Here is a 27,704-nt window from a genome sequence, read left to right as displayed (position 1 = left end):
ATGGGTATAAAAAATATATGTTGGTCACCAAACAGTTTCAGCTCTGATTGACTTTCATTGTAGGGGGTTGAAGGGGATGCTATGGAAGTCAATGGGACCTGAAATGTTTGGCACGTGGCTTTCGTTTTGGTTTGCACTGATGAGGGATTCACAAAATACAACCATGAGCGTCTATGTAAAATGAAACGAAAACATAATAAACAGGAATGTCGCGTTTGCTTTAAGGGTAAAACAACGCAGCTTAGCTAACTAATATCGCTCTATTAATTTAACAAAAGTTTGCAAACATTTTCAAGCAAACTTAAGAAAGACACAGCAGAGGCATAAAATGCAGGATGCCATTTTATAATCTGTGGTGGTTGAAAGCGAGTGAGTCACCGTGTCAGAATATGGAGAGTGTGCGGGCGGCTGGTTGTCACCGAGGCATCTCTGAATGGAACATCATCACCCCCTCAAACTCAGACGGGTGCTCTGCACAGGGACCTCAGGACCGCGCGCGATACGACGTGCTCCTGCTCCGCAACAACAGTTCTATGCACCAGCTCAAATTAAAAACACGCAGCTGGGTCCGAAAGTCAGAAAAGGCCGTTTGCATATCTTTAATTTAACTTTTAATGACAAATATTACTGACTAAATTGAATCAAATATAGGCTATATAGAAATATGATTTTCATAACGTTTGAATACTAGACTCGTATGACGACAGAGGTGGAGCCTGACATGAACAAAACATTTCGAAATCAAGATACATTGTGTGACTCAACATGACTTGGGATGTTAAGTCTTGTTTTCTGAAAAATGCATAAAAATGAAGTGTCTGTGCTTAAAACAAGTCAGAATATTTTCCAATGAGACGTTTCTAACCATACTGCCAGCTTTTGTGCTTGATTTCAGCTCAAACTCACTTAATTTCGATGCAATTTTTTTTAGAAAACAAGACTTCATATCCAATATTGTTTGTATTTTGATTCAAGAATCAGATATTTATACCAAGTCAAAAATTCTTTCTTTTTTTGATGTAAAATAAGCTTTGATTTGTTATTATTATATTCATGCAGCACATCAATATTAATTACATCAGTCTAACTGACAATTAAACTATTTCAGCAACTAAAAACACTATTCAATGAATCCGAGTTAACATGAACTAAAACTTTTTATTAACAAAGTTGAATGAATACTTTCTCAAATGCGTTGCTCATAGCTGTTTAATGTCAGCTGTTGCATTAACAGAGGCGAGCTAATTGTAAAGTGTTGAATAAAAACTGCACGATCAAGATCTCCGAGTTCTTTGTCCCTCAATGGAAGCTGGAACAAACCTGGGCTGAGCAGCGAATGAGAAATAGCGCAGAAACTTCTCATTTATTCCCAGGTTTAGATGAAAGAAATCCCGGATTGTCAGTTTGCCAGTGATCCCACTGTATGCGTGTGCTTGTTTGGGCATTTAAATATAGAACGCAGAGAGAGAGGCAGAGAGGGGGAGAACGCGTATATCTAGCGTGATGCTGTTCGCCCCCTATTCCTCGTCACCAGCACACGTATACGCACGAGTCCCTGCGGGCTTGTTGCTGGAGGAAGGATAGAACAGATAGTCACCTCTTCCACCTTCATTAAAGAGCTATTTATAGTCTCAGGGCTGAAATACCCTGACCTTTCTCATTAAGCGATGTGTCATTTGTGAACACAAACACCAGTGGACATATTGTGAGACGCTTTGGACGTGGGTTAAAAATAGCCCGAGCGGCGTTATTTGTGCTATCTGGTGATATCTCAGGGTGGCTTAGTATGGTTTTTTTGGCAGATATGTGGTGTCCTGCGGTTCTGCACACACGTCCGACTCTCGAGGTCAGCATTCGGTGAACTGCTTACTGCACCGTGAGGCAACTGTTTACATAATGATAGCATTATTGCGAGAACGTGCAAAACGTCCATCGATAAAATCTGTTTTAGTTTTTATGCACCGTGACTGCGATAAAGACTGGTTTTTATTCGATTTTTAATTGGCATTTGAACGCGTTAGGGTTCGGAAATGTATTGATTAGTAGTTTTGCCGTGGGCTGTGATTGTCACTCGCTCCGAACAAGGGTCACCGCTCAGCTCCAGATGGTTTTTGACAGGCCCAACTGCAAACCTAAATGACCAGGCAAACATTTCTTCGTGCTTTTGGGACTGTCATCCGAACTTTATTTTTTTTGTTTGTTTGAAAAATTATTCTTATGGGTATCACAAGGTCATTATGCAGTCTGTAAAACAGCTTTGCAGTCTTCTGTGTTGCGGAAAGAGCTATGCAGTTTTTTTTTTAAGAAACATAAACAAATATTAATATAACATTACATTTTAAGATGTTTACGTTTGAGATGTTTCCTTTAATCACCTGATTAGTCATTGGCGGTTGTATAAACTGGGTGGATTAATTACAGTTTGTTTATAGTTTATTCAGTAATTACAGATTGCATGATGAAAATTCTAGTTACGCAATATAACATACTGGCTGCTTTGCAGTTTACTTTTAGATTACTTATTACCTAACTTGTTTTAACTTACCATTAAATGTACCCTATTAATATAAAAAAACAAATTAAAACATATTCTATGAAATGCATTAAACTTTACATTCCCCTATGGTTTTTCAAAACGCTTTTTATTCTCTTACACTGATTGTCTGTTTAAACATAAATAAAGTGTAATTGTCCCTAAGCTCCTCCTTTCTCTGTACCGCTGCGACGAACCGCAACGAACAGCAAGGAATAATAGAAAACCTAAAAGTGGACATCTGTAGTTTTACTCATTTTAAATGCACATACATCCATAAACTCAGCCCTGGCTGTAACGTTAACGCTTTTTCCTTTTTAGGAAACACCAGTCCTAAAACGAGCACACTCGGTGCTTTCAGTTTTGCACGACTGTCAAACGTTGCGGTTGTAGCGTTTGCACTTCCGATATGATTTTGCGTATATAATTACACCGCAGTCACACTCTGTGCTGCATTCTCCATTGTTTGCCTGGATCTGTGCGGGAAAGCCCAGCGCTGGTTGAGGGGCACAACGTGACCTAACAAACAAGGAACCTCCGGGAACACCGTCAGTCCTGAACTATGCGCACATGGGGCCCGCCTGAGGGGTCCCGCGACAAGCGACGCCGTAAAAACGACTCTTAAAATGCGCCTTTGCAAATGCCGCTCGGCAAATCGCGTTGATTTCGCGTTCTCTCTACGTTTACGAAGAACGCTTATAATATTAGTCGTTTAGATGAGGTTTAACGCGTTTTATTCATGCGTCCCGTCGGCCGTCAGGACACTCCCTGAGCGCGTTTGCTTCGTTTGGGAGGCGGAGACGGGACCCCCGTTGACGTCAGTGGGCCTGTCGGTTTCCTGCAATAGAAAGTGAGAGAAGATAGAGCGAGAGAAGGGAAAAAAACAGACCTCTGACCGTTGAAACCCTTGACAACAGTTCAGACTGCACCTGTAAGTACCGAAAGTTAAGAAATACACGCGACTTAATAAGCGTTTGGACGCATGGTCCGGTGCGTAGCGAACGCGTGCGGTGCGTAAACGCACCTCCAAGAGCTGCTGTTTTGGAACACGTTTCCAGAAAGATTTTATGGGTTGTTTAAACTTGCGAGCATGTTTGTGTGAGTTTTCCGCGGATTTTGCCTGGTGTCGGTCGGTCTGTACCGAGCCGGCCCGTGTTTTGTATCTCACCGAGAGCGCACGTCTCCAGAATCCTAATACGCGGGGTGTAAATGTTTATCAAGCCCGCAACGCTGCTGGGAGAGTCTCCGAAGCACCGACCGCGACGGCAGGTAAGCGCCGAAACACCTTCCCTTGACCGTGGGATGCAAACGAACGCGTTTCGAATGCGCTTTGCACGTCTTCGGCTGGTTTAAAGGGCATTTTGTTGTCGATTTAGGGAAGTGTTTCTTGTTCATGTCCTGTTGCAGAGGGGTTTTCCCCGGCTCCGCCCTCTTCATGTGTTTCTTAAAGGCAGTAATGCGCCATTCATCCAGTGCGCACCTGGATTTGGCACTGAACGGTGGCATGTAAGCGCAGCGGCTTTTATTGAAAAACGTGGTGGTTTTGTGTAAGGCTTGGACACATGGTGACTCACCGCATGCGGGTCTCACGGGCTGTAAGCATGTCAGTTTGTCACTGGCACGGTTTGCCTTACAGGAGCAACCCCTGTTTAGTGCCATCTTTTTGCCATTGCATGCATGCCAAGTAGGCTACGTATGTGTCCCATGTGCAGCAGTTTCTGTTGGCTCTGTTAGACTGGTTTCAGGGTGGTTCCTAATAGCTTGATTTTATTATTTTAACATTTTTAATCATGCATTTAGCAGATGGAGCTTTTTGGTATGCCTGTTCTTTGGAAATCAAAAGCCCTGACCTTGGCGTTGCCGTTCCAGTTACATTAGTTCTGAAATAACACGGTATTGAAATGCTGCAGCGATATAGAAACATTTTCATTCTGATGTCAGCAATATCAAAACTATGCCGTAACATAGCAAGCCTGCGATAATGTCAATGTTCAAATTCTGCAGCAACATTGTAAAATTTCATTTCTGCAGTGTCCTGTTCAAATGCCACAGCAACATTTGAAGCCGCAAAGTATTAAGTACGATCATTCAGTAACAATTTTGAAATGACTAAATGCATTTCAATTCTCCAGTAGCATTGTAACATTTCAATTCCAAAATGATTTGATATTCAGATTCTGCAGTAACATTGCACAGTTGAAATCACGAATGTTGGAATGTTACAATGTTAAAATATTAATTCTTCACCAACATCGAAGCATTCCAGTTCTAAAATGAGTTTGTATTCAAATTATTCACTAACATCGTGACATTCCATTTCTGAAATATCGTATTTAAATTCTGCTCTAACACTTTAACGTTCCAACTCCAAAATAATAAAAAGGTATGCGGGCAGTGTAGCGTTCATAAACATGAATTTGTTGATTGTTTTGTACTTATTAAAATTTAGAAGCTATAGGTTATATTTCTACTTTTAAATAATTTGGAAAAAAAAAGTGTTGGGAAAATAAAAAACGTCTTACAGGATGAAAGGTGCAAGTTTACACTCAATGATGCGCATTCTTATAAATGTCTTTGTTGATAAAAAAATTGACTTGCACGTTATGCATAAACATATTTTTATATTTTTATTTTAGCCCACTCTGATTGTTCTATTACAGTATTTCTCAATGCTGGTGCTGAGGAAAAAAAAAGTTCTCTCTAATCCATGCCATGATAGGGACGCGTCAAATAATCCAAAATGTGCAGGGCAGGAGGGCTGTCCAGATGTGTGTGTATGCGTGTGAAACCTTGTGCATGCGCTGTGCGTGAGCGAGCGTGTGTTTGCTCGAATCCTCGGGGAGGTGATGTCATTGCCGTAGAGCTGCACACGGAGGGAAATCATACACACTCGTAGTAAGCGTTATGTAATGCGATGAGACGGAACATTCGCGTGGAATCTGGCACACGCCGTGACGGGGCGCGCGCGGGAACGCACGGGCGAGGCATGTCAGATGTTTGCTTCATGCTACAACAGAGCTGAGGAACATATAGAAACAAAAACCTCTTAAACGCCGAAACAAAGAGGAGCTTGTGTAGAAAGTGGGGCGTATTTGCATCTATTCCTGCAGAGCCAAAACAATGCGTTTGCCGTTTTTTTGAGAGCTGCAGTTTTAAAATGTTTTGGTGGTTTTCACCTGTCGACATTATTGTAGAGGATATATATCATTAATTGGCTGTTTATCAGCATTGATGCAGTTTTTGCATAATGCACAATTGCTATTTTTAATGCATATCGTTGAAACAAATTTAGAGGGAGCTCTATCAGCCAACAGCAAGTTGATTTCCTCTACTGTTTTGGATTTAATTGTTTTTAATGCATATTTCATTTTTATGTAGTTTTTTTAAAATCCCAATTCATGCAACTTTGCGTTTTAATGTTTAGGAGGTGTTTGCTGCCTATTTAAATAAATGCAATTTATGTTTTAAAGACTAAATATCGTTGTATCTTCGAATGAATGTGTTTTTTATAGCGATTTGGAACTTTTTTCATCGCGCCGTTTGGCTTTAAATTGTGGGTAGTTGTAGAAATATATTTCTAATAATAAAATTGCTGTGAAATTTTGCTTGTGAGACCCGAATAACATTTTTAAAAATCCCCAGAGAGTTCGCAGCACAGCGGAGACGACGGTGTCATTTCTCTGTGTTTGCTGTCAGATAGACTCGGGTGTGTGTATAAGTGCAGTTAGTCAACGCATCGAAGGCAACAGACCATTAAGATCAGAAATCCGATTACCGCTCGCACTTTTATATCCGTGTCCGTCCAGCTAAAACATCACTTCTTACTGACAACCCTGGTGATCTGTCACAGAGAAAGAGGAAGCAACGCTAGGGTTGTTTCCAGAAGCAAGAGCATGCGGCCTGTTTTGTTTTTGCTTCAGTTTGCTTGTCTCTCATCTGTCCCAGATGTGCAGAGGGTGTCTTTCCTGTGCGGAATAGGAGATCGTCTTTTCTCCCAGCGACCGGCCGCATTCCATCCAGCATCTTTCCGTACGATGTGTCACTGAGCCAGCTGAAGAACCCCGAAAATGCCACGTACAAAGCAAAACAACCCTAAAAACCTGAAAGGTAAGTGTAGCCCTCCATTTGACCGGCTTTCAGTTTGCTCGGGTTGTTTTCGTTGGGTCGTGCCTTTTCCTTTCACAGGAGGTCTCTTTGAGGTTAAAATGTCTGTGAAGTTTCTTCACGGAAGGGATCTGTTTGGCTGGTTAATAGAAAAGCGTAGGTTTCCCAGTCAAACTGGTACATTTAATTACGTGGCTCGGGCTATTTTTGTATATTTTTGTTCTGCGCGAAATGACACATTCATTTACCACAAATTAGTCAGTCATTAAGAGACTGGCGTGAGTGAGAACTGTATGGTTTCAGTTGTTTGTGTTTTAAAAGGAGTTTCTAATAATCCTATTTTGACGATTCTGTGAAGTCAGTTGAATGGCAGAGTTTTAATTCTGGGTTGTTTTATTTCCTGTTAAACAGGAAGTATTTGCTGGCAGGTGGATTTTGAGGGAGGGGCGTTCTTTTGCTATGAAATGTTCAATATGTGACCTGGACCACAAAAGTCTATTTATATGTATATTTGGAGCAATAGAAAAAAATAGATTGTATGGGTCAAAAATATGAAGGATTTTTCTTTTATGCCAAACACCGTAAGGTTATTAAGTAAAGATCACGTTCAGCGAAGATATTTAGTAAATTTCCTACCATAAATGTATTAAAACTTAATTTTTGATTTGAATTATGCATTGCCAAGAACTTAATTTGGACAGCTTTAAAGGCGATTTTCTCAATATTGAGATTTTTATGTTTTTTTGATTCATACCTATGATTCCAGATTAAATGGTTGTATCTCAGCCAAATAATGTCCCATCCTAACAAAAAGTATATATAAAACTTATTTATTTATAGTTTATAACTTTCATATGATGCTTTATTTGTTTTTAATTGACAGTTATGACTGGATTTGTGATACAGGGTCACACATGTATTGGCATTTTCTGGAAGAGATGTATCCGCTTACTGTGACTTGTAGTCAAGGTTTGATAGCATCATTATTTTATATAAGAATTCATCTGTATATTTTAATTTATGTCATTATCATAGAATTAAAAATATACTCTGCTGTAGCAGAGTGTGTAACAAGCCAGCTTTTGGAGCGTTTGGATAGTTATTGCTTTGAGCTTGCATGGCCAAACAACATGAATAATTTAGTTTGATTACTGAACAGCATCCACCAGAGACGACTGTGACTTTTCCCAATATTAGTATTATTAAGTGAAGAGAGGTTCAGAAAGTTTTTGAGAAGGTTATAAAGGTGTCATTACATATTAACATTAAAGCTCTGGATTTTATTAGTAACACTTTGGTCTTGTAAAAATGATTGATATTTAACATCACAAATGACAAGCATGTTTTCAATAGATTCATCTGTGTCTATTAAATCTTTGACTAAGTCGTAGCGGAGCACAGTCTCTTCAACCATATTTTTGCCTTACAATCATTCATATTATTACAGAAGGGCTGGGAGAAAGGTTTATAGTTTGGATATAAACACTGATGTCTATGCTAGCGATCAAAACGGAGCGTATCTTTTATGTTCACTTCAAATAGAATGAGGCGATGAATATTTTTGTCACCGCCTCTAAAAAAAAAAATTACATAACTTGTAATGGTTTCCTGTTTCTGTTTGAAACAAAAAAAAATTGTTTATCCGAAATCATGCGTCTCTGTTATTTATATTAAATATAATTGTTTTGGATTTCACATAGAACTTCTGGGAATGTCTCTCTTTCAAATTATTCAGTTATTCATAGTTTTTACACTATTTCACACAAAATGGCATATAATATTGTTTAACCTTATGTTGAGGCACCTTACTGAATAAAATGGAATAATAGAAGCAAATTTCACACAGAAATTGCTAGTAAATTTCACAGCGTAGCTATAAAGTAGCAATAAGTATTGAATTATGCATGAAATTATGAGCTTAATTAGTATTTTCTTGTCAAATGGACTTAAATGTAATTTTTTTTACAGTGCATTTACCCAATTAACAAGTTTTTACTTTAGCTGGGGTTTTTTTTTTAACAGATTTTTTAGCGTGTTAATAACCAAGTACCAAGCAGTTTTGGAGGCAGACAAATAATTCAAGTTTTAGATGTGTATTTCTCAAAGCCGAGGTTGTTTAAAATGTTTCTGTGATCACAGCAAGGAAATGCAAGGAAATGCACCAAGCATGTGGATACACGCAGAAATTGCGCTTCCATGCTTGACGTTTCTGTGGAATCCCAGACATTTCCTTTTTACCAAGAAAGCCCCCACCTCAAAGTCCAGCCACTATTCATGCCATTTCATGTTCAAAAACCAAGTACCTTTTTCGTTTATGATATTGAAATTCGGTATTTTTATATAGATTCAAATCGCAAATTAGAATGTTAAAATGCAATAAAAGTGACATAAATGAAAAAGTTTATTCTTGAACTCAATAATAGCGTGGCATTGGGCCTGCGAATGGAAACCGCTGTGCAGTAGTGTTTTGAAAGAACAGAAAGTATGACAGAGACAGAAAAACACCAGAACAAGGAACTAGAGGATTCCCTCCTTTGTGTTGGGCCGGCTGTGTTATTGGTGTCATGGATACAGAGGTGACCTCTGTCTATCAGCAGAACACACCCATTCTAAAGCATGTCATAATGGAGTCAGACGGTCAAAGCTTAAAAGCATAAAGCTTTCATTGTCCTTTGAGGGTGCCGCGTTTCCAGGCTGTGTTTACTGTGAGGAAGAGTGTTGAAATCATTGCTAGGCGCAGACTCAGCCAACATGTCAGTCTGTGTTTTGTTTTGAGCGCGTGCATCTCGTGACTTCAGAGCAGAGCAGGAATGCTTCAGTGACGCAGTTTGCGGGTAAACGGGCAGGAAGTAAGGAACCTCTTCCCCTCCATTGGACTGTGTGTTTACTTTTTTGAAACAGCTGGTCTCTAAGCTAACCCTAACCTGAGCTGCCGTTCACGTTACATCACCGTTGTCCCTAAAGTCACGTGTTTTACAATAATATAAACCATTGAGGGACAATGAAAGGGCCAAAAATTAGAAAAATTTGAGGTACATTTCATTTATTTGTTGTTACAAACTCGTATGCTTTTTTTTTTTTCTACAGTAGAACAAAACTTCATAAAGGTCTTATTTGGTTAATTACACTTCACGTTAACCAATGTTTTTGGCTTCAAGACAAGCTTTTAAATTTCATTTTTGCCTCTGTATTAGTGAATTATTTCTTTACGGAACACTATATCAAGACATGAAATGCGCAATATTAGACCGCTTTGTTTATCAGGCGTATCTCTTGTCTGTTGTTATGTAGAGTAAAGCTGTGTGAAGACTTTTGAAAAATTCCCTTTTCCCTCATGCGAAACAAATTACGGTTTGCAGGTTTGAACAGGCGCAAGGGCGAATAAATAATAACTGACTTTTAATTTTTGGCTGAATGATTGCTTTCAAAGGGAATTCAGAAAGGTTAAAAGCAGCCTTCTTTTTTGTTAGAATGTTGTTCCTTTTTATGAGTGTTTTGTTAAATATAATGGAAGGGTCAGAGCGCTTGAAAAACCCGTACAGTAGTGAGTTTTCCGCTTGTAAACGTACCGTGAAAGGAGCACAAGGTGTTGAAAAGCTGGAAAAAACCTTTCTGGTGGAAAGTCTTGAAGTCATGAAATTCCGAAGTCAGTTTATTGTTAATTTAGCCGTTAAGGTTTTTTCTGAGTGCATGACTTTATATACATAATAGTCTAACGGTGAAAGCAGTAAAAATATGAAATAGTATTGCCATTTAAAATATTGTTTCAAAATGCTGAATTACTCCAGGCCTCGGTGTCACATGATCTTTTGGAAATCATTTGAATTTGCTGATATCCTGTTATAAAGAATGCTGAAAAGATGATATTTTAGTGGAACAAGCACCTTTTTTTAAATGCTAAATATCATAAATGTACTGTCCTTGCTGTCCTCGTTTTTTTTAACAGTTTGTAGAAGTCCAATTTGTATGTGTGCAAATCATGTTGTCGGGATTGCCTAGGAAAAAACAATGCTGTGGTTACTGAAACAATGTAAATTAGTCACGTCCTGGTGTCTGTCTGCAGAATACATTAGTTGTGTATTTGCATGAAGCACGCTCTTTAGAGAAATGGGAGTATGTTGAATGTTACCTATAACCGTCCTCATAATATTTTTAGAGTGGTATTGTTGGCACGGTGGCCGTAGGTGGGGGGGGGGGAATTGCGGCATGCCAATGCAGGAAGTTTCTCCTGCGGGCCTTCCTTTTACTTCCCATTTCTAAAGCGCCCATTAAAAGCCGTTCTCTGTCTGAGACGTTGAATCAACCTGCTCTCGGTCTAACACACTTCGCCCACGCGCAGGTGGTGCGGCTCGCAGACTGTTGCAGCTTGTGTTGGTGGTAGATGACCGCAGAACGCTGGAACGGAAAAGCCCTTTTTAGCGCAGTACAACGTTCAGTAGTCGTACCAGACAGACTCTAGAACGTCCCTTTGAAACAGCAAAGGGTAAATGTTTTACCCAGGATGCCCTTCTTGACTGCGTGACCCCGGCAAACATGTTAATAATCGACTCTCGGGTTAGTTCGCTGACCTCTGTGGAGCCGTACCGGCTCCGATAATCTCGGGCGCCACGTGCATCGGGCTCCTCACGGCCGTGATGGATGGGTCCGCGGATTCAGAGTTGTCACTTTAAATTGTTTTTGTGGCAGATGCCGCTGTTTCTGTCTCGATTCAGTCTGACTTCTCCGCCGGCGCAGGATGAGACTAACCTCCTTGAGGAGTAACGCGGAGGAGAGACACGCATAGTAACGCTGTCGAGTGTTTCTAGTGGTTTATGAGGCGGGGGAGTTGATTTGATGTCCTCCTGCATGCCCGAGCCAAGTTTGACGTCACAAAAAAAAAAAAAAAACTCTGTAGGAGTCTATATCTATAGACGCACCGTATACGATTTTGGGTTTGACATTTCAGGTGGGCTCAAGCTTAAAAAAAGCTTCAAGATCCACCTATGCGGGCTGCTTTTGTTGACGCATTTAAACACCCTCTTTGCATATGAAATAATTAACAGCATTTTGCTACACTCGTGTGTGGTTAGCTGTGAGGTTTATTGTTAGTGTTGGCAGAATCACGTAGTTGATGTCATTTATTATTAACTATTTGCCTATAAATGAACATTCCCAATCTATTCAAAGGAATAAAATGGTCTATTTGCAGAAATTTGGCAAAGTTGTAGCCCTTGTGGGATTTAGGAAGTGATGATTGGTGATATTGCTCTGTTTGGATGAGATTTTCTATAAATCACATGACTTGTTGAGGCAGTGTCACATGACTTTTTAACACGCATCTAGGAAACTCTGGTTTCATGGTAGTTTGTTTATGCCTTTTTACCTAATTAAAATGACTCAACCTTTTTCCGTGTTTTTGAAAGAAGTGTCTTATGATCATCAAGGCTGCATTTATTTGATCAAAAGTACAGCAAAAAAAAAGTATGCTTTAAATTAAAGGCATTCTGTTTAAAAATATTTAAATTTAATATTTGCTTAGTTCCTGTGATGCAAAGCTGAATTTGTTATGCTGATTTCCTGAACATTTTTTGTTTATAAATGTTGAAAACTGTTTTTTATGTGTGTGTGTGTGTGTGTGCACCTGGTATTTATCACGTTATGGGGACCAAATGTACCCTCAAGGATAGGAATGCCAGTAAATTTTGACATTGTGGGGACGTTTTTAGATCCAAGCTTATAAAACATACAGAATATTTGAAAATCTAAAAATTTCTAAGGGGTAGGTTTAGGTGTAGGGCAATAACATGTACAGTTTGTACAGTATAAAAACCATTACCCCTATGGAGAGTCTCCATGAAGCATGGAAACACAACACGTGTGTTTGTTTGTGTGTGTAAACCATGATACATTTGATTTTCAGGATTGTCTGATGAATTGAACGGCTTGGGACTTTCAAACAGTTTAAAGCATAAATTCTCATATCGGGACCTGTCGAATGAGCCTCAGTGTGGTGAATATGTATTCTGTAATTCACATTAGTTGTAGATTTGGGTTTAGATGAAGAGATGAAGCAGTAGAAAGGCGGTATGAATGCAGAGTGTTGTTTTTCTCATGCGTTACCCCAGGGTGCACATTTGTTTCAGTGCTGTAGCGGTCTGACCCTTCTGTCTCCCCCTAAGCAACAGAGGTCAAGAGGTCAGGTTTGGGGTTAAGAAGGGGTCTTGAACTCAGTGTAGAGCCTGAATTCTACTCTGTCTGTCTAATCCCAGAGACAGACCCCATGAATATCCCCGAGTTGTTTCTGGCTAAAGTCGAATGGTTATGGCATCTCCGTTCTTTTTATAGCATTTCCAACGTAAAGCTGCAGCGGCAGATGATGTGAATCAGCATAGTTAGGCTGTCCTTTCACGGTCATGTATAAATCAGTCAGTTATTCCAGGAGAATAAGGGTCATGTTTTTATATCATGTTTGAAAGTCTGATCTCAAACAAAGAAAGTGAATATTTCTGTACAAAACTGTAATATGGAAATCAAAGCACTGCATTCTTATAGATGTTCATGCCAACATTTGCTAACAGAACAGAACAAGGGTTTTCCCTTTTTTTCTTTTGCTTCCTCCTTTTTGTTGTTTCGTTGTTTTGCTAACAACTTGGTAGCTAAGCTGTTGCGCTTATTGTAAGTGCTTTCGTTTTATGATCATTTGATAACTTTTGTCTAGTCTTCGGTTGTCACGTTCTTTGTGATTTGCGTTATTGCATTGTGCCACCTATAATACCAAAACAAATTTATCTTATCTTTATCTTCATGAAATATTAGTTTTGGCTTTGGTACGGAAAGAACTTTAAATGTGGTAATGACAGTATTTTATTAGTAATGACAGTATTAGAAATGTTTATTGTTTATATAATTTAAAAAAATGTTTTATTATGAATGGAAGGAAATTTCCGCAAAACAGAATTAAATAAATAAATAAATCATTTTGATTCTGACTTCATCTAACAAAGGAATTTTTATCGCAGCATTGCAAGCTTACGTCTCACTGTTTTTTATTTACAACAGCTTTTCTTGTTTGCCACAGGGGGAAAGAAATGCATTGTGACTTTTTATGTTTTTTGCAATTGCAATTCTGAGTTTATCATTTGCAGTAGCGAGAAAAATTGTGAATTGTAATATAACCCCGGAACTGCAAGTAGAAGAAAGAATTGTAAGATAAGAAGTTGCAATTAGGTTTCTTGTGGCAAACAAAGATTTTCCACATGACTCCGTTTTGAAAATGACTTCAATTTCTAAAAAGCAACTATGTAAACACTGTAGGTGCACACAATATAATGCATTAAAATATTTATTTTATTGGGTTTTCTTACCGCACTACATTAATTTTAGGGTTAAATGTGATTTAATGAATGAAGCCATTGCGCAAGACGTTCATGAGTTGACTCAGTTTTGCGAAGATGTAGATTAAATTAAATCCAGACCCTGATGGTGTAAATGAACTCTGGTAACCTTTCAGATAATCTCAATAGAAACGCGGTGCTAGAGTTTTGCCCTGGCCTCAGATGGCTGTATTTTTTTACCTGTTGTGTCATGCTTATGAGGGCAAACCAGTATTTCCGCACTTTACTGTACAGTTTGAGTAAGTGAAACCCTCTCTCTTTCTTGCGCTCCTTGTTCCCTGCGGCTGGGATCACCCTTCGTTTTAGCAACAGTAACTAAAACAGATGCGCAGCAACAGGTTTGGCCATGTCTGTTTGGCTCCATGCAAACCTTACAGAGAAATTTAAGAGTGTGCGAGAGAACAAAAACTGAATGTGAGAGACTGTTTTTCATTGCGAGGTACGGAACAATTGCGCATGTTATCAAAACCAGTTTTACTTCGGTCAGCAAAGATTTTAAAAACAGCTTCAGAACGTGGACGTATAATGAGGGAAAAAAGTTATAATTCAGCTTTTTATTCCTTCAAGGAATAATTCTTTTTCCTCCCATCCACGGAAACCCTGACTCTTTCCAGTAATTAAGCTATAAATTTAACAGCTTAGCTTTTAAAAAGTGTATTTTTACTGCCTGAAAAGAAACCGGGTCCAGCAGTCATGCGCCGTGTTTCTTTGTTTGCTCATCGTGGGCCTTTCCTGGCATTAGTGGAGAAATTCAGGCCGTTAATTTAGGCTCATCGGTCAGAAATAAATTGCTTCCGTTCTAATCAGTCAAATAAAAAAAAAAAAAAAAGAAGTATTTTTTTTAATTACACATTTTTATGTGTAAATAGTTTATATTACTGCATTATGTCAATTATTGCATTCAAAATAACTGTTAATCCCTATTCTTTCCTAGAATGGATAAAATGCATGTTATGTGACAACTGTCACTACTATTCAAAGGTTTATCGGCAGTAAGATTTTTTAATTTGATGATTTTTTTAGGCTTACCAATGGAGCATTTGTATGAATAAAAATACAATAAAAGCTGAAATATTATTACAATTTAAAATGAGTGTCTTCTGTTTGAGTATGTTATGAATGAAATTTATTCCTGTGATGCTATGCTGATTTTTTTTTTTTTTTTTTTTTTTTTTTTCAGCCTTTAGTTTTTAGTGTCACATGATCCATGAGAAATCATTAAAAAAAATTATTTCATGTTTAAGAAACGTTTCCGCTAGGCTACTTTAATATTTTTTCTGAAAATAACAAAGTTCTTTTTGAAATAGAATTCTTGTGAAACATTTTAAATGGCTTAACCGTCACTTTTGATAAGTTTAATGTTTGCTTGCTGAATAAAGTCAAAACAAAAAATAATTGTTACTCAAAAATTTTAACCACATTTAAAATGTTTTTCTGAAGAATCCTTTTCTAATTTAACCTTACTTTTGAACAACTCACATAAGAAATGTTCATACAGTGCAAAAAAGGAAGGTTAATGATTTAACAGTTTACACATAAAATCGTGCTTTATCGTAACTTATCGTTTTATAAGTGAGCCTATGATTTGTATGCACTGATTCCTATTGTCACATACTATTTATAGGGACAGAGTGTTAATCAGGATGCTGTTTTTCTGGTATATGATGTTTGTTTCGTCATATATAAAAAAAAGCATTTTAAATCCATGACAGCAATAAATGACTCAAAACTGGTTCAATTCTGTTACAAAATCAAGATGTCATGTTTGAGTTTGTGTAACAAGCCAAATCTGTCGTCAAGGATGCGTCTAAATATATTTACACAGTTCTTTGATTGGCTCCTGTTATAAAAGAAAAATGTACCATGGTAACAGTAGTTTTTGCTAAAAGCTGCAACAAAAAGGACTGCGGGAACTCGATATCAGCCTGCATTGTCTTTGCTATTGGCTTTTACACTAGCACCGGTAACTGTAGTATCAGTGTTTTGGTGGAAACTATGGTTACCATGGTAAAAATGACCCTCGCTCTTAAGTTCTTGTCCTCTTCCGTGAAGCTTTCAGATGTTCTGCAAACCCTCAAATTGCTTCCTCTCATAGGGTTTACAATACAGCCGGAGTAAAATTGCAGCTCACTGCTTCCCTCTTACTGCACACAAGGTCTTTTTTGGCTATTGTTCGTCTTGCATTTTTTTTTCCTCGTTCATTCCACCCCCTCACCATGCCCGAACACCATTCAGACTTTCATTCTGAGTGTCTGTCAAGCTCTGACTGTGTATCGGACCGAAGTGACTAATGCTGGACTGAAGCCACCCACCTGCTATAAGCTGAAAAGGTTGCTCGCGAGTGTGTGTGTGTGTGTGTGTGTTCTCACACTTCAGGCCTGCGTGTTGCCTTATTTTCTCCACAGAGCTGATTCACAGAGGTATTTCTGTGCTAGCCCTGCATGTCGGTTTAATGTTTAGAAGAGATTGTGTATTTACACGAGCTTTTTCAGGGGAGACGCCCACTTAAGCCTGTACACAGGAGTTTAGGCCTTCGGGTTTCGTGTTTAAAACGGCTCTGTTTGGCACGACAGATTAAGATAGCGCGCAAACGGTGCGTTTTGTTTGTCTCTCCGTGTTTTCACGCAGGCAGTGCACCACATGCTCATTGCCGCCGTGTCTGTCAGCATGCCGTAATGCTCTTTTTGTGTCTCTGTTTAAACGCATTGCAGTTCAAACACTACGTCACACTAGTGGACAGAATATTCCGGCGTGTTTTGTTTTCTGCGGTTGCAAAAACAGCTGCTTGTGAATGAAAAAACGCCAAACTTGTTAAATTTTACTACGTAGCTTTCAAGTTCGTAGAACGGCAAGGATTAATCAAATCCCACGAGCAAATCCCAGAAATGTATCCCAGATCCAGTGAACATTCTTGCTGGTCTTAAATGTGTAACCCTGCAGCGTTTGTTCTTTTTAAGCTTGAGCTTGTTCTTTTGAGTCTTGAAGGCTTTTGTCCTGAAAGTCATAAAACTGCATTTGTCACCCATTTTGCTTTCATAATGTGATTTTTATTTCGAAAGGAAACAATGTTCAAGAAGAAAAAAAGAATGAAGGCTAAATTGATTCATCATGTGAAGTGTGCGTTTCATAAAGTAAATGTGCACTGTGGCGATCCATGTAAGATTGTTATATTAGTTTATTTATATTCTTTTATAGTATATTTTGAAGCTTTTTAATTTCTAGTTTTGGGAGATTTTTATTTAATTTGTACCAATTAAACTTTTATTATTGTTTGTATTTACTTATATTATTAACTTATTTTTGTTGATTTCCGTTTTAGTACACTTTCTGCAGAAAATAAATAACCGTTTGAATTGTACAGTAAAAAGGCAGCGGTGGTACTTTACCCATAAAAAATATTGCAGAATTATTTTAGTGTTACGCACATAAATACAAAACACCATCACCTTAACCCTTGACAGTAAAATAATGCAATAACCTTTAATTTAACAACATAACAACATAAGACATCTAGCATGAAACAAAATGATTTAAACAACACACCATCATATAATGTCTACAGATACAGAGAATCGCAGGAATGGCAGTTTTGACTGTAAATAATTAAACGATTCTTCGTTTTTAATCCGAATGTTTATACAGCTTTTGACCGTCATCAGAACAGTCAGATTTGCAAAACAGTATTTTTCTGTAAAATTACTTGAAATGTATCATTTGTCATTGTATATAGTTAAGAAACTTGCCCATCAACAGGTTTTTACGTTTGCACTTTTGCAACAGCTTACAGTTAATACTGTGTAGTTTATTTTAAGACACAATTTAAGTTTTATTTTGTATTTATACATTAAATATGAATTTTTTTATTTCAGCTTTTAGAAAATGAAATGATTCGATTTAGATTTAAAAACATCACCAGCAAACATTTTCGTGATCAGGACGTGGAGACTGAAGGTCTAGTCCGCGTATCCCAGTGGTTACGTTTCTTTTCTAAATCTATCATTATTAGCTTTAATTGCCATAATGTTTACGCCATTGATGTTAAATGCCATTAAATTACTGGGCTTAACTGTTTTAGAAAGGCCGCATTACAACAGCAGCCTAAAACAATGAGCGTACGTTAATCAAGCGTCGCATTTCCTAACAGGTGACATCGGTCAAAATAAAAAGTTATTTTTCAAGTTGATATGCTTTAAATATCATGCATTGATGGATTGTGCACAGTAAGTCTAGAGAGCCTGCATTAGGAAACCAATAGGCACAATTTCGACCTTAAAGCAAAGATGGCATCTAAAGATGCACACTTCTTTTTGTTTTGTGAATGCGGCTTTGTATAAAAGAGGAATTGCTCTACAGATATCATACCCTGACTGCAGACCACCGGAAACCCTTATAAGGGTGTTGTGTGGGGCTTGCCTGTGTGTGTGTGTGTGTGTGAGACAACACTGGCAAAGCCTAACGGTTTACACAAGCGAAGCTCGATCTAGCTGTTGCTAGGGCAACAGGATCAGCATGAGTCTGTGTGTGCAGGTGCCGTTCCTGCGTCTGACTGCGGGAGGAAGCGGGGAGAGAAAGAGAGGGGTTTTTTTAAGGAAGGAGGATTGACTGGGTGAGCGATTGATTATCTGTGGGAGAGACCCCGATGGGAACGGGAGGATGACGAAAGAGAAAAAGAAAGGATTGAGAGAGAGAGAGAAAGAAGGGTAGATTGATCAAGAGGCAGCCCTGAACGGGAGCCCAAGGACCCAGCGGGAGTCCAGTAACCCGAGTGACTTTCATACAGAGAGGAAAGGAAGGAAAAAAAAAAATGCAATACAGAGAAAAGCATGATACAATGCAGTACGTTCAGATACAACAACTAATAAATTGATGCTCCAAAATAAAATAAAAAGACGTGTATGCTAAATCTCAGGTCTATTTGCTGGCCAGTAGTATTTTTGGGAGGTCGTTATATTTTGGGTGAGCTATTCCTTTAAGGATTTGTTTATGTGTGCGTGTGTACTTAGATCTCACAGCCAGAAAAATCTGCTGCCTGCGCTGCGTTCTCTCTTGTGTGTGTTGTGTGTGTTTTCAGAGGCGCACAAAAGCAGATTTCCCCAGCACAATGCCAGATTCACCCGGTCCGTTCTGGAAATTCCTCCAGTTCTGACGGGGAATCTGGGCTTCTCCGGCAGCTGTGCCGACCGCTCTCCTCCTCCATTCACACATCCCCAGTCCCTCGTGCCTTTTCTGAGGTCACTATCATAACAGACCGTACATACACTCTGTATCATGAGACTCAAAACAATGCGAGCAAGTGTTTGCGGCAGATATCACAGAGTTCAGTGAATGTTTTTAAACCCAGCTGATGCAGTATATGAATGTAATGATAGCAAAAGAGATAATAATTTAACAAATTTGTGTGTGTTTATTTAAATTAGTGCTGTCAAATGATTAATCATGATTAATCACATACAAGTTTTTGTGTACATAAAATGTTTTTGTCTTGCGTATAATTATTACTTATCTAAATTATAAAATGCATAATTTTTTTTATATTATGTATATTCATATTATTTATAAATATATTTATTACAACATTTATTTAAATATCCTGTGTGTGTGTGTGTGTGTGTGTGTGTGTATATATATATATATATATATTATACATTTATTTATTTATTTATTTTATTTAATATGTGTATTAGATGCAGCCTTGGTGAGCATATAACACTTCTTTCAAATACATGAAAAATGGTAGATGTCAAAATAACAAATGTTATGTATCAGATTTATGTAGCATATTAGTAAGGTAGATAATTTAATAATTGTAAAGAAATTGTGGTTGTGGTGCATCTTAAACATACAGGTGAAATCCCTCCATCACGTGGCCAAAAACGGAGAAAAAGAAAGTAAATTTGCTATATTCCTGCTTGATTTTGACACTTTTAAAATAGATATTGTGCATTCCCATCTGCCTATCGCTTTCTGTCATCTTCTGTTCATCACAAGTGTTGCCGTCGCACCCTTTCTCTTGCCCTTTGACCTTATGTTGCGGTCTGTCCCTTAAAGGAAATGTTTGTCTCTTTGTACAAGTGTAAGTGTGTACAATATGACTGTTCCCCTTTAAAACTGATTCACACTCTCAGTGGAAAAGAGCCAGAGTGAGTTTTGACCCTCGCCACAATCTGTCCACCAGCAGGACGCCCCTCTCTCTCTCTCTCTCTCTCTCTCTCTCTTTCTCTCTGTCTCTCTCTCTCTCTTTCTCTCTCTTTTTCTCTCTCTCTCTCTGCTTTCAGCCCTGGCTTTGTCCTTGTCCTTCAAAGCTGAGTAAATTTATTTTTTTTATTTTTGTCTCAGAAATGTCATATATGACATACAAATAATGGACTCCGAAGCATCCAGCTCTATTCAGCTTTCATATTAAGTGCAACCTTTAATTAATAAATGGTATTTTTGACCATTTTTCTGTTTTACACATGCATACCATATACCTGTATTTTATATTTACACTTATATTTCACTTTTTACTAATTACACTGTACAAAAATTATGGTATTTAATACTTTATTAATCATTCAATACACCCCCTTAAGTATTTGCCTGCTTCAATATTTAACATTCAGCTCAGTGTGTCTAGGTATTTCTGAGGGAAAATTGCTTCTACACCCACTGCCGTTTTGCGTGTTAAAATGTATTAGTTATCATTAATGATAATCAATGAATTTGCATTTTACATATCATGCTAATAAATGATCATTTACATTTTTTATTAAAACATGCATACATTTTTTTTTTAGTATTGCAGGTTGATTCCAAATTATTTCAGGTCATTGCGATCACTTTAGATCCACCTGATGGTTTTGGAAGAAGAAATCACAGAACAATTAGAGTTAAAGCTCGGAAAGGCAAATAACCATACAAGGGAGCGCTGAATGAACCATTGCATTTGTGAAGTGCTTTTCAGACAAGTGAAGTGTTTTCCATGCTAATGAGATTCAGCAGATTATTATGAAAGTGAAGCACCTTGCGGATGAGGCTGCCAGACAGATCTTGTCCAATCAAACGGCGTCAGCGAAGATGATAAATGTCGGTCCATGGGTGGTGCATTTGAAGCATGCTTCAGATCAGCGGTGCTGTGGGAAACTCGTGCTGCCCACCGCGGGGTCAGGAGTTTATGGGGGTGACGTTAGTATTGATTGTGTAGGCAGACTGTAAACTGCATGTCCACAACACCTTTGAACATTAAACCACATTCACAGTGCATTTAGCAGTGAAACTGAACGTTCAAAGGGAAAAAACGTAGGGCAGGGCTTCATTTTGCCACTTGGAATTTGATTGGATCATAAAAATTAGGTGCTGATGTTACTGGTTAATAATATTTTATTATCTTTTTTTCTCCACCCATATATACACACAAAACACACTGCTATTTATGTACTATTATACATGTATTTTAAATTAGCTTTTATATTTACATTATTAGCATTTATTTTTTTGCATTTTGAGGTGTTCTTTTTTTATTAGGTTTTCATTTTATTCTTTGAAATACATTTACTATTGTTAAGACAGTAAACAGTTAGTTGTTTGATGCAGTGTTCTTTCAATGCTACTTTAAATCTAATTCACAAAATAAATGCTTACAATAGTATATATTTATTACATTATACCATCAGCCTTTATTTATTTATTTATTTTCGGTATTTTTTGTGTTCATTTGTGTGCATTTCATTAGTTCTTTTAAATTCATCTATTAGGTTTATTAACTTGTATCTCAATTTTATTTTCAGTTTTAGTTACTTATTTCCAATTCATTCCCAGGTCATCCCCAACTAATTGACTTATTTCAGATATACAGTGGAAAAGACTATACATTGATATGTGATTTTATCTATAGGTTTTCTTTGTTATGCAGAAAATGTTTAGGAACTCTGATATTCCTTTTAACCCAGAATAGAGAGAAAAATCCATTGAAAGCCCGAGGAAGAGTGAGTGATGACATCATAATTATATTTCTGGTTTATTATGATAAAAGGAGTGAGCTAAATGAGTTGAGAGGCACAGATGACTTAAATCAAACAGGTTGTGAAATACAATAATGCTCCGTATTGATTCCTGCAGAGAAATGACCGTCAGGGCGTGCTTGTGAATGAGTCGAAGGAGCCGAGATTGATTACTGAACGAGAGCTAAAGAGGCACGTGAAAATGTGAATGCAAAAACCAGATGAATGGGCAGAGATTATGAGCAGGAAAGGGTTAAACCAACCATTCCGCTATGAACATACGGAGATAGTGAGCTGAGATGAATGGACGTATGAAAAAAATGAGAGTCAGGCGAAGGAAATGATTGGCAAAGAGAGATGAATGGGGAAGAGGTGGACCGATGTGAAGCAGGAGATGGTTGTGGTTCGTGCTCTCATTTGCCCTCTGGCAGAGCTCATCTCGTTGCGTAACGGGGGCCGTTCCTTCAGCAGCTGTTGCCATGGGAATTCTGCAAACGAAGGGGGGGTGGAGTTCGAGCATTCCTGTGAATCTCCTCCGAGTCTTCTCTCTTCTTTCCCTTTCACAAATCCACAAATTAGAAACAAATTAGTTGGAAACCAAGCATTTTCCTGTTGGGAGAACAAATGGTCGGCTCCCAGACAGATCTGTGAGCCTCTGACATAATGAGGATTTCTTTCGCGTTTGCAGTGGAATACTAGCATCGCCCAGTTTATTTACACTTTCATATACCTGCTTTCTGAGGGATCACAGGTCACCGAAGACTAATGATGCTCAAAATTCAATAGGAATAAAATACATTATAAATTTTAAAACGGTTACTTTAAATCTTAATACTGTTTCACAATGTATTTACTGTATTTATTAATTAAGTGTAGCTCCTGTAAGCGTAAAGACTTCCTCTGAAACTATGAATTTGAATGAAGCGTTATGCAAAGATTAACATTTTAATATAAATTAAACTATTTGCATGTTTAATTTAGTCCTCCAGTTATCAACTAACAAAAAATGGTCTGATCTCATGTTTACAGTTCATTGGAACACCTGGAAATTTGCTGTCAGGTCTAGTGCATTGCATTGTGGGTTCATTGGATACACTGGACAGCACAAAATGTATTGTCATTTGCATAAAGCACACTTCCAGACAAGCAGTGTGATGGCATGCTATTCACAGCCTAGCCTTTGTTTTTATTTCTATCTTTCAGTCAGCATTTTAGGGTTTTTAACATTTGTGAGTCTGTTTGTGAATGTGTGAGGGCTTGTTTATAGGATATAGGTTGCGAAAGTGTGTGTTTGCGCTCTGAGCGTGAGAACCGCCGGGCTCTGACTAAACTGCGCCTGAGGTCTGTAAGTGTGTGTAAGTCAAGGTGTATGATGACTAAATCTATGTCCGTGTGTGTCTGTATGAGTGTGAGATCAGAGCTCGTACACCCATAACGCACAGATCTAGCAAGTGTTAACCAGAGATTCACAGACAGCTGTGTAAGTAAGCGTGATTTCCGGTGTGTTAGTATCTAGTACACAGGTGTGGGACCGTGGTCCTCTATTTCTATGTGTGTGGGCATAGTTTTAGTCACTTTTAGTCATTTTTCATATACTTAATATGAGTTTGTCATTGCCCAACACTGATATACAACTCACAGTTTTTATATAACATGCCATGTAATCTTAGAAAGTGAGACAAATTAGCTTTATGTGAGCTGATTTCTGTAAAAGTCAGTATAATTGTATTACGTTGTTAATCTCAGCATATTTGAATGAAGTTGGTAGCTATCAGTATCAGTTTATGATTTAACGTAACACATTTCTACAGCGTAATTATTGGTTATTGGCTGATGTTGATGATCTAAAAACTCTTGTGCTGTAAATCGAAATGTATATTGCAGTGTTTCGTGGTTACCGATATTGTCTGAATGCAAAATAATTATAATTTGGTAATCTAATTGTTAATGTAAATATGACCGCTACTCTTGTTAATTGACCGTTTCAAATGTCGTAAGCCTTAATGTACATCTTAGTGTTTTGTGGTTACTGGTTTTAGCTGGATAACAAATAATCAGCCAATTTATTGATAATGTCAAAATATTAATTTGAAATTAATATTTGAAATTGAAATGTTAATTTAGTGGGTTAACAGCTTGTTACTTCTAAATATTGTCATTTTAACATTATAATATAGCAAAAATGTTTATATACATCCTAGGTTTTCATTTCAGCGTCTGAATAGCAAATATTTCAGTAATCTTAGAATATTATTGTTTAATAGCCTGTAACATTTTAATATTGTTAGTATATTAACAATAGAACGAAGAAATTCATACAGATTTGCAACTACTCGAGGGTGAGTAAATTTTCACTTTTGGGTGAACCTTTTCTTCAATTTTGATCATCTTAAGGCATTGCAACATTATATACATGCTATATATTAATAATATACATTCAATTTACAAGTTTTCTATCTCGACAGTATCAAAATGTTGTTTGTCTCAATGTTGTGATTGTTGACATCAGTTGACAACCAAATAATCTGCCCCATAACAATATCTCTGTGCTTTGTTGTCCAAAATATTGACATTTTAATTTCAAAATGAAGCATCAATCCTGATACAGTTCTCAGATAACTGTCAACATGCGTGGATTAACAAAAATTTAGGTAATCTAAAAACGCTGTACTACTATATGAACGTTAACCTGCATTTTGAAATATTAGCCAATTTTTGTTAATAATATCAACATGGATAATCATGTAATTGCACATTTTGAACGAGTTTTGGTAATATTGCAATAAAAATCCGAAAATTTAGTTCTGAAAATCTGACTGTAAATCTCCAAACACTGACTGATTTGCTGTAATTGGCCTGGCGGATTCAGGTGTGCATCTGTGCATGTTTGTTTTGTTTTTTTCGAGTGGGCGGCCATGCCGCGCGGAGTATGTGGGCCCGAGTCGTGTATTAATAGGAGTGTGTGGCGGTAACGTGGGCGGCGACTCTCTGCAAGTGGGTTAGAAGCTAATCTGATGCTGACAAACTCTCGGCTTCCACCGCTGTGTGCGTGGCTTGAAGCGTTCAGCCAAAGGAATTAGGCAGCCAGCTTTTTATAGACCTTCCGTCCTGCTTTGTGTCTCTCTCTCTCTTTCTCATTCGCAGAGAGAGGAAGTCAGCGTGGTGGTAGTCAGGGCTTTCCCTGATTTAGCGCAGGGATTAAAAACACTGAAAAAAGTAGTTGGCAAAAAAAGAGCGCAGGAGGAGGAGACACAGATACAGGGAAGGAGGGAACAAGGGAGGGTTGGTAAACGGTAGCTATAGAGCGAGCGAGTGAGTGAGTGAGCTATCAACACCCAGCCGGCTTTTCAGACGAAAGCGAAAGAAACAGAAAGAGAGAGTTTCTAGGCGAGGTCTGTCCGCTGTGTTGTGGTCGGAGGTGGTTATGCGGTGTGTGTATGTGTGTTTGAGAGAGAGGACACACTCTGAGGGGAGGTCCAGGTGTTCCCCAGCGGCGTTCCTCTGCGATTCAGGGAAATCCAGCTTGTCCTGATACAGACAATAAACTGAAGCAGCCCTGCCGTCAGTGTATCAGCACTGCTCAGGTACTCGATCTGGAGGTGTGTAATCATACATTGACTTCTTTTTATAGTCTTGTTGACTAGGTGTGTTTTTTTTAATATTGCATGATTGGCTATATGTTTGTCTTAAATGATTGGCATTAGTATTTCTGAAATTGACCGGCGTAATGTTTTATTTATTTATTTATTTTTTTAATATTGTATGATTGGTCCACTTTATATTTAAATTTTATGAATGGGTTTGGCAATTGGTCAGCTTTGCATTTGTATACATTTTTAGTTTAAGATTTTGTTATTTCTTATTGAATTGCTTTATTGATATTAAAAAAATGGTTGAATGATTTGGACAGTTTTTTAATGTATTTAATATTATTATTAATTTATATATATATATATATATATATATATATATATATATATATATATATATATATATATATATATATTTTATTTATTTTTATAATTATTATTTATTTTTTTAAGTAGTTAGGTGAGCTTTGTGGTTGCAGTGTTGAAAGTGTGCAATTGGTTGGCTAAATCTGCCAGATGTTTTTGATTGTTTGTTTCTGTTGAAAGATTTGCAGCTCTTTGTTGCATGTTGTGTTGCATGATTGGTTTATATTTGCATTTTATGAAAGTGTTGCACAGTTGGGCAGCTTTGAAAACATATTTATTTATTTATTTAGTTTAAAACTATTTTAATTGTTGCATAACTATGGAAGTTCTTTTTTCTAGTTCTGCTTTTTTGCATGTTGCCTAATTAGTCACCTTTACAGTAAGTGTAGAAGTTTGTGTTTGTCAATTTTTTTTTTTTTTTTTTTTTTTATAAACTGCTGAACGATTGGCCGGTCCGTTTGTGAGAGTTGCACGATTGGTCAGCTTAATATATTTATTTTATGCGCATGTTGTACATTGGACAGACTTGCAGTCGTTCTGTTAAATTTATTTGTTGTTTTTATAGGCCAACTTACATTTGTATTTTTGTATTGATAACGAATTTGCCAGAAATTAAATTGTATTTCTTCTACTGTTGTATGATATTTGTTTGTTTGTTATTTAAATGCTTGGTCTGATTTGTTTTGTTATTTGGCATTTTATTTTTTTTTTTCTTTTAATGATTTTTTTTTTTTTTTTCTTGTGAATGTCAGTTGGTATGTCAAGATTACTGCAGGTAATCTTATCTTCGATTAGTGCAGCAAGGTCATAAAACTCTCTGTCTGGTCCTAGGGTTAATAGTATTAATAAGGCGGCCTACTTTAACACTGACTATTGCCAGAGCAACATTATACATGCTCTTCATTTTATTCTTTGCGTGACTGTTCTGTTATGAGATTCCTGCTAACCTTAAGGAGTCGTGATTTGAGGTTCTGCGGTGTCGCGGGGGATATTTCCCCTCCTCTACCCCGAGGGCTGACTGACTGATGGGTAGGGTGGAGAGGATCAGCCCAGAATGGATGAGCCCACAGCGGTTACGTAACTCAGTCAGAGATGGACGTAGCGCTATAAACACACAGTACAGACCCGGCTCGAGAGTTCTGCTTTACATTAACACCAGAAAGACAAATGACCCCCATTATCGGGCAAGAGTACCATTAATACAGTCACAGGACGTTTCAAGCAACCACACGTGTGTTTGCTCAAGTAAAAAAGTTTGTTTACGGATTGCGAGTTTGAAGTTTGAAATTGTAACCCATCACATGGATGAATCGGACAGAGAGAAAGACAGGGAGCTGTGAGCATGAATCATGTTAGCAAAGTAATGTTTGATTAAGCAGAGCTCAGCAATAAGGATGACCAGCTGTCCCGAGGCTAGTGAAAGGGTAATGGAAACGTCGCTTTCAGCTAGTGTTGTGACACTATATCTCAATAGGATTGATCTTTTTTATGGCAGCTTTTAAAAGATATTGGCCATATAGATGGGGTAAACTGTGCCAGAGTAATGGTAAGCCTTCAATTTAAAGGCAGGAAAAAATAAGTAAAAAAAAAAAAATCATTATAATTACATTTATATAATATAAAATGTACCCTATATATTTTTTTAATTACTTGAGAAATAAATACAAATGTAAATGTGTATATTTCTTCTTTTATAGTTATAGTGACACAAAATGTTGTGTTAATAATTGATATATAAAGAGGAGAGAATAATTTAGTG

At 37.6% G+C, this 27,704-nt stretch overlaps 1 protein-coding gene across 2 annotated transcripts in view; it reads left to right on the top strand.

Annotated features, from left to right (window-relative positions):
• Window positions 1-3,315: 3,315 nt before the first annotated feature.
• hivep1 (HIVEP zinc finger 1) overlaps window positions 3,316-27,704 on the top strand; it is a 52,473-nt gene continuing 28,084 nt past the window's right edge. The window contains exons 1-2 of one of the 2 annotated variants that reach the window (XM_043218469.1): window positions 3,316-3,464; window positions 6,479-6,640. In XM_043218469.1, coding sequence (XP_043074404.1) covers window positions 6,601-6,640 — 40 coding nt within the window. In that variant the 5' untranslated portion in view covers window positions 3,316-3,464; window positions 6,479-6,600. The other variant, XM_043218470.1, reaches the window with a different exon arrangement.

This window comes from Puntigrus tetrazona, chromosome 19, assembly GCF_018831695.1.
Source record: "Puntigrus tetrazona isolate hp1 chromosome 19, ASM1883169v1, whole genome shotgun sequence".
Taxonomy (NCBI): domain Eukaryota; kingdom Metazoa; phylum Chordata; class Actinopteri; order Cypriniformes; family Cyprinidae; genus Puntigrus; species Puntigrus tetrazona.
Note: the sequence above shows the minus strand (reverse complement) of the source record. Positions and strands in the feature narration are given on the sequence as shown.